General features: G+C 42.6%; 2 protein-coding genes across 2 annotated transcripts in view; one reads left to right on the forward strand and one right to left on the reverse strand.

Annotated features, from left to right (window-relative positions):
• The window catches only part of MOSMO (modulator of smoothened), a gene marked incomplete at both ends in the record, with an annotated part of 29,078 nt that extends 25,766 nt beyond the window's left edge, over positions 1 to 3,312 (reverse strand). Inside the window, one exon of the mRNA XM_082006902.1 lies at positions 3,207 to 3,312. Coding sequence (XP_081863028.1) covers positions 3,207 to 3,312 — 106 coding nt within the window. The remainder of the gene's footprint in view (positions 1 to 3,206) is intronic.
• Positions 3,313 to 5,751: 2,439 nt separating this feature from the next.
• PDZD9 (PDZ domain containing 9) lies at positions 5,752 to 13,656 on the forward strand (the record flags this gene model as incomplete). The annotated part of the gene is made up of 4 exons (XM_082006766.1): positions 5,752 to 5,797; positions 8,106 to 8,282; positions 12,098 to 12,293; positions 13,296 to 13,656. The coding sequence occupies 4 exons, from the start codon at positions 5,752 to 5,754 to the stop codon at positions 13,654 to 13,656; spliced, it is 780 nt and encodes a 259-aa protein (XP_081862892.1).
• Between the last annotated feature and the right edge of the window lie 590 nt (positions 13,657 to 14,246).

Here is a 14,246-nt window from a genome sequence, read left to right on the forward strand (position 1 = left end):
ATCTTAAAGACGCATGAAATACCTGAAACCAAGTCAATGAACAATTCTTACAAAACTACATGACAAAAAAGCACCCAAAGGAGACTCAGACCCACGTCCACAAAGGTGCAGTTCCGCTGGCCTGACGACACATAAGCATCTGAAACCTTCAGTGACCTCAGTTGCAATCCTTTGCTCCAAATTACAATGCTGGAGAGGAATTTTCATAGCCAACATTTTTCAAGTGACTGTAAAACTTATCTTTAAGAGTAAGATTTTTTCGGAGACTAATCAGCCCTTTCCCTACACTGATTTCCCCAGAACATAAGCTCCTTTAAAAAAATATTGAAAACAATCTAGATTTTTCAGAAAAGCATTAAAGCCACTGATTTATTTTGCTATCCAGTGTGGCAGAAAATCATCATTATCTCTGGAGTAAGATGTACATATTGTTTAGCATTCAGATCAGATTTTTTTTTTTCCTGAAACAAAAGCCCAGGTTCCCAACTTAATGGCTGTAAACAGCTCTGAGCCAATGCAGTGCTGCCTTCCCAGGTTTGCCAAGACCTCTGCTCTATGCAATTCCCAAACAGCTGCAGTATTGAGAAAACCAGGCTGCTCCACGCTGTCTTTCAGAACCCTGAGGACAGCAGCCAAGCAGAGAACAGCATTATTCCCCTTTCTCCTTGGTACTAGGCTGACTTGCAGAAGCAGAATCTAGAGTAATTCCCACAGGAGATGAACCTAAGAACAGAGACGTAAGGCAAAGAAATATTTTTCTTTCACCAAATAGTTTCTTTGATCAGCTGAGAGCAGGATGCTTTGAAAAAACATACTTCTTAGTGGCACCTATGGAAGCTGGATGGCTTGAACGTGGTCCAAGTAGCATAGTCTGCTGAGAGTGCCTGAACCTTGCTAGCAGCTGGGACAGGGTTTACCATCAGGGCTGTGTCCTCCTGTGCCACACACTTCTCCACAGCAGTCTCTGGGTAATGAATGGCACTCATAAAATCTCATAATTCAATACTACAGTGTTTGCTACAGGAAGTCCTTTATTCAATGGGCATCCTCACACTTCCTTTCTTTACAGTTTGGGCAAAAGGCTCATTTTAGAACATCTAAGTACTAGAAATATACATTTATATTGCTTTTAACCAGAAGTCTTATAACAGAGTGCATCAAATCCCATATCAATAAAAATCTACAAAACAGTCATTAAAGAAGGATGACAGCTAGCTCCCCTTTACGATTTTATCAAGTCAACAATTTGTTTGGCTTCAAAATACAGCAAAAAAAAAAGGCTTTGGTCTGTCAAAACATATTTGGCTACTGAAGTCCTCCAGAAAAATCCATACAGATCTCATGTTTGCCAGCCTAATTAAAAGGAAAACTGTTATTTGCACTTCTAAAAGAAGTACAGGACAGAAGTGGCAGATGATTCTTAAGTAATCATCAACTAACTAAGAATTAATGATTTCTAGGTATAATATTTCAGGAAACAATTTTTGTATTATAAAGAGATATTAAACATTTTTCTTTAACGAGGAATGTAATGGACTGTACTTCCCAAAAGACCCTTCTATCCATCAGCAATTTCTTCAGAGTAGTTTTTGTTAGCTCATTTGTATACAAGCAGAGAGAATCCAACATCTTACACTTGCATAGGATCTGTTAACATGAGGCAGGACTTAAGGCATACTTAAACATTTAAAATGAAGATTATTTTATTTGACTTTAGGCCCCTGAAGAAGGACTCATTACTGCAGCACTGCTGCTAGGTGGAATTGCAAAAGGAAAGAACCAACTACTTTATGTAGCCATAGGCAGGAAGATCATCACAATTAGCTATAGGAGGAACAGTGAAGTCACCTAGGGAGTTCCTGAATGCTGCACATTGGGAAGTGACTCGTTCCTCTCCTCTGGACCATGCAGGAAAGGCCAAGTTCTAGACTAGGTAACTAGAAGCAGTTTGAACAAACGATAAGAGTAGTCTGGTTAGAGGGAATGCCCAGTCATCAATCCCTAAAAGCTAACATTTTTAATACTCTACTTCATTGGAATAAAAGAAATATGACTCCATTTGAACCAGTTCAGTCCTCTTACATGCACTGAATATTAAGCATGGAAGATGCAAGACAGATGAAGAAATTTTTTTAAACCCTTTGCAAGAATTTATAACAGAAGCCTTTATGCCAAGACTTCTCTTCTCGATTTTATACCTGTGGTTTGCTTGGAAATCATAAGTTTAGGAGAAGGTGGTTGAATTAGTTTCATCTGTTTGCAGTAAGGATGGCTTCCTTTCCTGACACAGAGATTTGGGTTTCTCTGGGACATGAGATCAAAGAGCTGCCCTCCTCCTATTATCTCTCCCTGCTCCACTGATCAGAACACGCGGGTCCTTATCCACAGGCTGAAATAAATTGTTCATACAAACAATTACATCATTAGTAGAAAAACAGATGCACAAATCCTTGTTCTTTTAAAGAAAACAATGTCACATTCTAAAATAAAAAACACATGGGATCTAGGCTTAAAAGCTGATACAAATCAGCATGCAGGAAACATTCTGTGGAAAAAAAAAAGAAAGATGAAGGAAAGCAAGATCTTCCCTGCAACAAAGGAAACGTCAGTATAGTACGAAAGATTCAAAACCTGCCACAAAACTATGCGGAGAGGCTGGTCTGAATTCCCTGTCCAAAGTGACTGAACCTCGGAGTCAGGGGCGGGGATGCCGCCCTGGCCCTCCGGCTCCACCGACCGCAAAGCGGGTTTCGGGGCTTTGCGAGACCCCTTGGCAAAGAGGGCTCCGCAGAGCGCGTCCCCGCCCGGGACAGCGGCCGGGGCGCTCCGCGGGGCACCCGCGGCTCTGCCCGGGGAGGAGGGTCCCGCCAGCTCCTGCCGGGCACTTCGCCCCTCGCCGCACCGGGGGGCCGGCCCCGAGAGCTCCGCGCAGCCCCCGGGGGCCAGGCCCACCCGCCCCTCCCGCCGGCGGCCGGCCGACCCTCCCAGCTTTCCTTCCCCCGGCGCCCCACGCCGACCCCACCGCGACAGCGCCAGGCCCCGCGGCCCCCGCCTGAGGAGCGACCGCTCCAGGGTAGCCTCCCCGGCCCCCACCGCTGCCTCGGGCCGCACACCCCGCCCGCCCCGAGCCCCCCGGGCGCTGGCGGAGCCCCCGCCCGGCCACCTGCGCCCCCCCCCGGCGGGTCCCCGCCGCCGGGCCCCCTCACCCGCGGACTCGCCGGTGTTGATCCAGTCCGGGTTCGCCAGGCTGGCGATGGCGAAGATGTCGGCGGCCAGGAAGAGGCATCCTGAGATGATGGTCAGTTTGTCCATCTCCTCCGGCTCCGGCGGCTCCCGGCTCCGGCCTCCGCCCGGCTCCCACAGCGGGCCCGGGCCGGAGGCGCCTCACAGCCGCGGCTCCATGGGCCCCGCGCTCCCCTCGGCAGCGGCGCCAGGAACGGGCCCCCCCGGACGGAGCCGGAAGCGAACCCGGCGGGCGGGGGGGCGGCGGTTACTCCGGAAGGGAAACCCACTCTCCCCAGCGTTCTCCCCCGGGTGGGGCGGGGCTTCCCTTGGGGGGCGGGGCCTCCGCCGCACCGGGGCGGGGAAACCCCCCAGGCCACGGCGGGCTTACTCTAGGGAGCGGCACGCGGCAAGGCGCGGCTTGCCGCTGGTGGGCGGGGCGCAAGGCGGGTCTGGCCCTAAAGGGGCGGTCAAGTGGCTGAGCGCGGAGGTGGGTTGTCTTGGGCGAAGCGTGAAGGGCGGGGCCTATGGAAGGGGGCGGTGCATGTTGCCGCTGAGCGCGGCGCTGCGGGGGGCGGGGGGTGGCCACCGCCTCAGGGCGGCTCTCCTCTGAGGGGCAGCCGGTACGGCGGGGCCTCGGCTTCTCGGCGTACCCGCTGCGGTTCGCCCTGGGTGGGCCCCAGCGCGTGCCCCAGGGCCTGATCCTTCGCTGCCCTCGTGCGCCTGTATCTCCATCTCCAATGGTGTTTCCCAACCGAGGCACACGGGGATCTCTCTCTTCTCCCTGCCCCGGCCCGGCGCCCTCAGGCCGGGTGCAGCCCCCTCCTCACTGCCCTCCGGCAGGGCCTGCCTTCCCCCCCAGGGAAACGAGGCTCACGGAGAGACCAGGACAAGCGACTTGGTCAGCTCTGTGCAAAGCAGGTTGAGGAGCGACCATAGATCTGTCTTCACCACAAATAAAATACCTTGTGTTTCGCTAGTCACCATCACCCTCCACCCCTTCGAAATGTTGGGCATGAGCTTAAATTTCAGAGTTGCTCTGTAGCAACAGTAAAATCAGGGGAAGCGGAAGGGCTGATTCAGGGAGGTTCCTCCAGACATTCCGTGACTCTGGAGCACCGCAAAAGCCCTACGTTGTGTTGCTGCCTGTGCTGGGTGTTTGAAAGAAAACCTCATTAATCTCCACGAGAAAACTCGCCCAAATGCAGCAGTTTTTGATGACATGCTTTTCTACGGATTCAGCTATACTGAAGCGTGGGGGAATCTGTAGCCAATAAGCACCACATGTGGGAAGCCAGCGCGGTTTTGGCCACGATGACTCTGTGCCTTTGGTATTGTCATTCTGACATGGGAGTGCTGAACCAAATTGGCCTAGCAGCCCCCACATCTACAGGTACCTGAAAAACATCTAACTGCTTACACACAGGTTTTTCCTTCTAACAGTGAACACCCACCTGCTTTTTCCAGGCCAGCGTAACTGCTCTATACAGCATGTATCGGGAAGCCAAGCAGGCAACTGTGCTGTTTATTTTTATGTAAGTCTTTTATGTAGTGGGGAGACTATACAAACAAAATGGAGATATTAGTAAAGTAATCTTAAAGTGTTCAACAGCAATCAGTAGGCCTTATTATTTGGAGGACAAGAGCTGTACTTAGGTTCTTTTGAAATCGCCTATTCTTGACAGATTTTCTTAAGGATGGAGAAAATAGTAAGACTTTTGATGAAAAACAGCTGAAATTATTCCCTTTAAACAGGGAACAATTGGTGCGTGGAAGACGGGACAACTGATTTTTTTATTTAACAGATTTTAAAATTATATTGCACTAACAATGGGAATCCAGCAGCCTTGAAAAGTTATTTCCAAGAATCATCTGCAACTATCCTATAAACTGGCTTTAAGTGGTACTTAAATAGCTTTTAATACAAGCGTTATGTAAAACTCTGCCTCAAAATGAGTTTGCCTCTAAATAACTCAGCTTCATGGCAAAAGGAATAAAAGAAGGAGGGGTGGAGAGGGTACACAAGGGGAAGAAATGGTTTTTGTTGGCTTTTGAAATGCAGGCAAATACGAAGCCAGAAATAGTGACAGAACCCAGCCTTCAACCCTGCAGGCTGTGTGGTCACTTGTTTAATCTTTCTCAGGTGTATTCAGAGATGAGTACCTGCCTATGGATGCCGTGTGGGAGGACACTGCCAACTATAGGTTCTCCACGAGGTTTTGGGGCCTCAGAGCTGCGATATTGATGGACGAGGCAGCTTAAATCGAATTGCTGCTCCAGACTGGATACAGACACATCCTCTGCCCAACGCCAGACTTCCCCATGCCGGCGTTGCTGGGGCGGGGGCTCAGAACCCACCTGCCCCAGCATTCCGGGCAGTTGTTGGGGGTTGAGGTCGCCTCCTCACCTGCTGGTAGACTCTTCCTCCACAGGCCATCATGGAGCAGTAGCACATTTCCAGGAGGCTCACCTAGAACACGCCTGCTCAGGGGTTTTGGCTCCATAGAAAAAGTTCTTCCTCTGGACTCGATGGAACGTACACAGTCTTCACCAGCGGCTGGGGATGAAACTAAGAGTGAGTTGCCATCTCTCTCGGTCATTTCTTCCTCTGTTCATTTCTATCTCCTCACTGCTGCCCCAGTGCTACTTTTCCAGTCCTGTATTTCAGTATCTCAACCTTTTTAAGTCCTTGTGCTACCAGACAGTTTATTTTCTTCACGGAGGCCCTAGTGCCCCACATTTTCTATGTATCAAGAGGCATTCCTGTTCCTGAAGTTGAGTATTTGGAATGGAACTGTAGGCAGATGACAAGAGGAAGGTTCTTCAGCAGCAGAGGATTGCATGAGATCCTATGCTGCTGCTTCCAGAAAATGCAGAATTTGAGGGTGACCTTGGAGAAAATCAGGAGAGTGTTAGGGAAACTGTAATGTAAATTCTGTCGAGTGTCTAAACGTTCTGTAGCACAGAACAAAGAGAAATCTCCCCTTTCCTGGAGACTACATAAGCTCATATCAGGTATAGTAAAAAACCAAAAGTCTCATCTAAAAGTGCAAACCTTGGCATTCGTTTTAAATACCTTGTAGGCTTTGGATTAGTCACAGCTTTCATGGTTTTAAATCTCTCATGTCCAGCAAGATATCTTCATGCAATAAGAAGCAGCTTAAAATCAGTATTCTGGCTTCCAATTGAAGTTAGCTAGATTTGTTATTAGCATTTTTTGTTTGCTGTTTCAGTGCTGATCATTTTCTGACCTACAACTGCTCATGAATTTTAATGGAATTTGCTGAATAATTTTGGCTAGAAAATAATATAAAGTAGCCTTACTTCATTATGTCATCTGTTTACATTTATTGGCCTAGGAGTTAAGTACTCATTCTGGAAGTAGGAAACTAGGATTCAATTCCCCCTTCTGGCTGCAAAAGATTGAAACACACATTTCTTGAAAGGTGACCAAGAACACCGTAGGAAAGGTTTCAATCACTTCTACTGATCCTGTTCCACTTTCTATAGATTCCTGAACAGTAGTGGGTTTTATATCTATATAAAATGTATATTATATATATAATATAATATATATTTTATATACATTATATTATTATAGGTGAGAAGGAGTAGTGGATCAGAAATCTGACCTCTCAGAATTATCAACAGATGAAAGTATGTTCCAGGGTGGGTCTTCCTTTGCTTTTCTTGCATGGCCATGAAAATTAAGTATTCCATCCAAATCAAATGTAGTATTCTACAAAACCCCTGCATTTTTCATCGGTAAAAAAAAAAAAATTCAAATTGTTCCTGTTTCCTTCTCTCTGTTTTCTTTCAGCACCCAAACTGACAAATCAAATGTTCACATTGCTATATTTTCAATCCTAAATCTTTTATAGACAGTCTGTGCTGTCATTTAGAGCCTGATCCAAAGCTTTACTGAAGCCGTTGGAAAGATGACCAAGTTTCCATATTTTACAGAAGAGGGGTAAAGTGGTGGGAATTTTCATTAAGTGGTTTCAGTCTGTTGGAGACAGACTTCCCAAGCAGTTAAAGTTATTCCTACCCTACTGTCAGAAGTTACATTTAGAGATTCCATCTTAAAACAGAGCACTTACTTAAAAAGTAATTTTTAACAGAATACAATTTGTTATAGCAGTCTCAAGCACTCGTGTGACAGTCTTAATTTTTCCTGACTCTTGATGAAGAGAACAGGCTTGAGAGATGAAGGATTTAGTTTATTACCCTATTACATTTCTCGGTAGAGACACTGGGATAATGTCATTTATATTGTATTACTTGTATTATGCATTTTAATGGATAGTGGATGCTCAAGAGTATTTTATTTCTGTGAGTGCTAAATACGGCAAGTACAGTCCCTTTCCTCATGTCAGCAGTAGGGTGTGGAACCAATCTGCTGTAAATTTAGAAATTAATCTCCTCTATAAACATTGATTTGAAAAATCCATTTTTTATAGGAATTCAATCTTTTATTGAAGTTCTTAATAGCTGACAACAACTCTGTTCTATTATTCAGTACCCTGTTCTCTACCTTCCCTGAATATATTGCCATTTGTAATGAATGCTTAAGTAACAGCAGTATTGCTTTTTCTTCTGGTGAAATGGGTGTCTTTTTAATACGTTAGTCTACTTTAAGTATGTTTATTTGCAGAAAGGTAGTTTATGGAGTACACTAACTTTTTATAAGTATTGTTATTATGGCTTTTTGGCAGCAATGGAGCAAGCAATGCCTATCTAGACAAGCAATTAAGGATGAAGGACTTAGCTGTTTGGACAATTAAGAATGGGTACAGCACCTGCTCAAATGACTCCTTAAACATTTTATTGAAGAATGATATCAGACTTTTAAACTAATAAAATTTTTCTGTCACTTTTTGAAGGGCAGTTGCCAGCACTGGAAAATGTCTCTCAGCACACACTGATTGCAGCATTAAAGGCAAATATTAGGATGACTGAACAAGGACTGGGTCTCATCATCATACAGAATGGGCCATATCTCCAGATAACAAGCCTTGTTGAGAAAAGCTCTGCAGCTAACGATGGAAAGCTAAAACCAGGTAAAAAGAAACAACAGTGATATTCAAACTGAATAGCATTGAAAACATTCTTGTTCTGCGTTTGTGCTTTGAGCCTGTCTCTGATTTATTTACACTTACAGAGATCAAAAGAAACTCAATTTAAAATTACAGAGGAAAGAAACTAGCACAAACTGTATAAAGCTCAGTGCCAGCAGCATTCCATTGTAATGAAATACCTGTGATCTTAAAATAGCTGATAGGGGTGACTTTCATAATCAGATGAAGATTTAAGTCTATATATTGTTCTCCAGCAAAAACAGATTTCCTATTCATCAGCAGGTTTGTCCAAAAATAGGTTGACTATTACCTTTATACAGCAACTAAACTTGAATAATATTCTTTGTTCAGTGCTTTGTTGTGCAAGGAATTTCACTCTACAAATAACACAAAACTTCGCAAAGGCTTGAAATGAATTTGTCTCATTGTTTGCTTTTTATTTCTCTTTATTATACAGAACAGTTACAAAGTGGCAATGGACTAATATCTGTGCTCTAACAATCCATGCAGGTGTTCATTTGCTAAATGCTTTAAACCTGAAATGTGCCGTATCAGTACTAACAGACTATTACTAGTTATTAAGGTTTCTTGTGGAACATCAGACAGCTATATTAAGCTTGTAATTGAAAGCTCTGTAAATTTGACTGCTTCACATGAGTCCCTAGACCAATTATAATAGACTTATGAACTACAGTTTGGGGACGATAGCGTGCAATGTTATTACCAAATATTAAATTGTCTCTAGTGTAGAAATCTATGAAGCTAAGACTTGAGTGTAATGAAGTAATTTAGAAATGTACTGGCTGTATAGTGAAAATGCATACCTTTAAATGAGAACAATTTTCCCAGCATTGCCTTTATAGTTTGGGAAGTCCTTTCTTCTCGCACCTTTCAGAGAGAATTAGAATTCCAAGCACTAGGAGAAAAGATATACTTGTTTGTTGAAATAAGAACCATCTAGTGGAGTTCTTAACCTCTCTTTAGAAAAGGCTTTGCACTTTTGATCCGAGTATAAAAGTCAGTGAAAAAATTCTGAGCATAAAAATAGAAATGGATTTAGATTTGAACTAAGTACTTTTAAAAAAATTATTATAATCTTAGGAGCTGATAGCTTTCATCTATTCCCTAAAAAAACCTCTATGGTAACAAAAGCGTATATATGATACTGATGTGGTTGTGGGTTTGTGGTTGAGTTTTTTTACATCTATAATGTAAAAAATACAGAATACTAATCACTGAAACTAAGTAGTTCTATTTGCAACAATTTGAAAGAGGCAAGCTCCAAAAGCATTTTCAATAAAGGCTACAAGAATAAGGAGTCAAATTATTTATGGCATACGATGTGTTTGATTTACTGCAGCGAGTATTGAACAGTTTAAAGGGGGTTGAAGACTGGTAACAAACATTGTCCCTTTGTAGCTGATTTTCGTTTTTGGAGCCAAAAGAAACAATCTGAGCGTGCTTCATGGAGCACCTGGATCTAACTCACCACATTCCACACACACAAAAAAAGCAAACGGCTGAATTTGCTCAATTGATGTTTAGAGCAAGCTCACAAAAACTTTGCATTTAAGACCAAAGCTGTAAAATTTTGTAGAAAAGATAGTATTTTCTAGAAGCTACATCTCTTAATGACACCACAGGCAGCATGCTTATTTTGGCACTAATACCAATGTCCAGAGCACGGGGCCTGAGAAAAATACGATACACAAATGCATTGCTTAGGAGTATTTCTTGCAGTGAATTAGGTTTTATCTTTATGGACTTATCTTTTAGTTAAGTAAGATGAGTATTATCTGTAGAATTTCAAACTGGAACCTAAAAGAACAATTTTATTACTGCTTATAGCTGGAAAGAGCTGCTGCCACTCTACCGACTGTAGCAGGGAGGAGGCAGAAATTAACAGAGGTAGTGGGAGGCATTAATGTCTTAAAATCCTACAGTTAAACTCACCAAACTCCTATGTACGTATGCATTGCTCTCCATGCAAGCAAGAAGAAACAGAGCTGCTTGGTGTGTGCGTTTCCTCAAAATATCTTCATAGTGCAAGAGGTTATCTCCACATAAATTTTCAGTGGCCACTGAATGGTATCAATCACAAAACTGACAGGTGAACTGAAAAGCTGGGTGGTTCAGACTTGAGATGCTGGAGCAGAGGAGCAAAATTACCTACGTCTGCAGTTTAGAGATGGCTTTGACTCCCCACAACAGTGTTATCAGAACAGTATGGGCAGAAAAAACAGAATTCGGAAAGAATCTATTAAAAGCCAAAGCATATGTACATTTATGTCTATGCATTTTGAAACACCTAATTTGGGTGATTTAATTTTCTGTTTGAAGCTAAGAACTTACATAAAGCTGTTGGTAAAATGTTTTCCGTTGCTTTTTTGATATCTGCTATCCTGATGCTTGTTCTAGAGTTTCTTACTTGCACCCCAGTAGAACCAGTATCTTGTGATAAGCTAGAGTGGAGAGAGGGTGTGATGATGATGGAGTAGCAGTAGTTAGTGGAAAAAGTGAATGAAAAAATAGTTGTTTGAAGCCTGTAAATTTTTAACCCAAAAGGGTTAAGGAGAAAATAGAGCAGATGGAGAGAGGCTTCTTGCTCTGCCTAATATGGCGGCAGACAGCTGTACTGCTTGTTTAAATCCCCTATGTTGTTCTGTTGCAGTTCAGTACATATTGTTTACCGATACTGCTCCTCTATGCAACTGTTTCTGCCAGGCTGCTGACAGAGCTGTAGTCTGCTGCAGATTGATGCTGTTGGCCTTTTGCAGTCTCCAAAATTACAGGATTACCCAGTAATTGCAACTCCCCTCCACCCCTCGAAGTCCATCTTGTTGTACCCCGTGGTATATATAGGTGCTGGGGCTTCTGTACTCTGTTGTTCTTGGATGCAGTACTGCTTTTTGCAAAACTGCAGCTCAGAGCTTTCCACTGCAGCAGGTAATAAGAACATTGCTTGCAGCCTTATCCTTCGACACAAACAAAACACCACCACTGCTTTCTGCTGGCACTCTTCAGTTAGATTCTGCACCAGCTCTTGGCAGGCATCTCCTGCTTTTTCTCCGACCTCGCCTGACAGTGTCCTGCAGTGTGACGGCTCGTTGGTCATTCTCAGAGTGGAGGGACAGACACCAGCTGCCAAGGAGAGTCAAACCCTGGAATCCTCCGGGGCCGAGACAAAGGTGACATGGCTGTTACACAGATTCTCCGACATCCACCTAGATAAACTTAGCCACCGTGGAGGAAAGGGTATGCTTGGCTCCGTACTGACAGACAAACAACAAGGTGACATACGAGGGTAGGCAGCAGATATGTATAGAAAGGATATTGTGCTGTGAAAAGCTATAGGGAAGCAGTGGAAAGATGCCAGTAGAACTGTTCAGAGTGCAGCTCTATAACCTCAGCTCAACCTTGCTGGAGTCCCAAGGTAGTGGTCCTGATCAGAGCATGCACCATTGTACCTTTATCTTCCGTAAAAAACCCACAGAAATGGAAGGTAGCACTGAATAGTCAATCTAAAGTTTAGTGTGTTCACTTAGAAAAATCCCAAAATAAGTGAACTGCAGCTTTCCTTAGTGTTCTGAAAAGAATAGTTCTTAACAAAGCTTAAAAAACTTTCATTAAAAAAGGAGAAAAACCTGCATCCAGTTGGCTTGAAGAGCTGCTAAACATATGCTTTTACATAAAAATGTGAAAGTATAGTGGTTAAGACTATAGATTTTTGTAATACAAGCATTAAAAACATGAAAAAGTCTATTAAACTGATTGCTGTCGATTTTCTTCCTTGGCAGGTGATGTTCTAATAAAAATTGGACATGCTAACGTTTTAGGATGGACTCTGCGAGAGCTTGAGCAACTCCTACACAATATTCCTATAGGAACTACTCTACAAATCAGAGTTTGCAGAGATTTCGTTGAAGTACCTCAGCACTGGCAAAGTGCAGTTGAATTAATTCCTGAAGTAAAGCTTCCTGTGATGACAGCAGAGTAAGAAATAAGTATTGTACAGAACTAGAATTTCACATCTTGCTTATTAGTCTAGCAAGAAACAGTTTAATAGCTCTTTCCTTTTAGGATAAAATGTTAGTCTAAAGATTTACTTTCATTCATTTTTCTGAAATAGAAAGCTGTGATTTGAAATGAATAAATACCAAAAGTGTACTTTTCTAGTTATGGTGAAGACAGCATCAGGACAAACATTAATTTTAGACACGCCCTTCCTGCCTCCACAGTGAGCGTAGAATGTCTGGCTGGCAATAATGCCACTGAAGTCCAAGAGGCTGTGTGGATTTCTAATAGCTGAGGTTCTGGACAATTAGACAATTACAAGTAGCTGATGGTACCAAGATGAAGGTCTTGTTACAACCATGTAAAAAGCTTATCTGTTTCTTAATCAGTCTAACTACTGACAGTGGTTAATGATTATGACTTTTAAAATTAAACTTCAGGAAAAATAAACTCTTCTTGTGAGAGCCACTGCATATAGATGCTTTTAAAAACACATTGCTCTCAATCCTAAAGGTGGCTCATATAAGAAGTATAATTAATCTAGCTGGGATACAAGGCAGTTACAAGTTTTCCTGAGGCACAAAGTTTTAATAGAAAAGAAACCTCAGAGGTAGGGGAAGGAACAGAAGTATTAAAAGAAGATAATTAGACTGGAACAGCAGAAAGGAAGCTCATGCAGCAAGGGGCTTCCCAAGAGATTAAACGTCTAAGCTGATGTTTAAATAAATCATTTGCAATTCTGAAGGAGTAGAAAAAGGAAAGCTTGCCTTCCTGTTGACCAAATTACAACTTAGTCATTGCTTTTGAGTCCAAAGGAAACTGTAATGGATAATTAGTTTGATATTAGAGAAGCTTCAGAACTGATGAACTTGTCTTTAGAACGACTATTAGCAAAAAACTTAAGACTGTGTGATTAGTTAACTAAGTGGCTATGGGAATTATTGCATGTTAAAGTAATAATACCATGCTGTGTATTTTCAGCACAAGTGAAGATGCTGAGGATGAAGACAACACTGGGTGCAGTAGCGATGGTGATGACAACTTGGAAACTTTTCAGTATAAATCTTCCCAGTCATACTGTTGTGAGTTCACTCGTAAGTTACCATCAATATCCAAAACTTGGCAGATATCTGATACAGGCCAGACACTTAGAGTAGACACAGACAATGGTTGTGATGCTTTACTTCACAATGATGTTGATGCATTGTGCAATCCTAAGTTTGATGCTACTGGCATTAGACCTCCTTCATGCTGGGCTATGGAAAACAAGGAGACCAGTTCCTCCTGCTCTTCTGTATCAGATACATCCTATCTGGAAGAATTTGCCTTTGTTTCAGAATAGCTCAAAGCTTGAGTTCTTCAAAACCTAGATTTCTGAAGTTGTATCCTGTTTTCTTTTAATACATGCCTAGACTTCAATAAAATCTAAATGTCCCAAGATATTTGAAATGCTATGTTAGCTATATAAAGCTGTTTCAGCAATGTTAACTATATAAAGCTGTTTTAGCACTGCCCTCCCTTCTGTCAGAGGTCTGTCACTGCTTCTTGTGAAGACATTCAGAAACACTACCTCTGCTAGTCCCAGACAAGTAGCAGTTACAAACTCTCTGCAGGTCTAATATATTAATCTTTGTTTAGTAAGTTTTTTCATCTACTTGATAGAAGGATGGTGCAGACAGTTTATCAAGAACTTTTCCTAAACATACAAGAATACATGGACATCTAGCGGCAGTTAGAGTATGTGTGCAGCACAGTGATTGTTTTTTATATATCTATTTGTTACATCGACTAGAAGTCACCTTATTTTCTTACTGTAGTTTTACCTTCAGTGTACAGAGCCAGACTTACCAGTATTAGATACCATTTTCAGTGGAAAAAACTCAACACAAAATGTATGAACTCAGCACTTTATTTGATGAGTGCAAGCCCACA

Source organism: Phaethon aethereus (genome assembly GCF_964289735.1).
Source record: "Phaethon aethereus genome assembly, chromosome: 15".
In the NCBI taxonomy this organism is placed as follows: Eukaryota; Metazoa; Chordata; class Aves; order Phaethontiformes; family Phaethontidae; genus Phaethon; species Phaethon aethereus.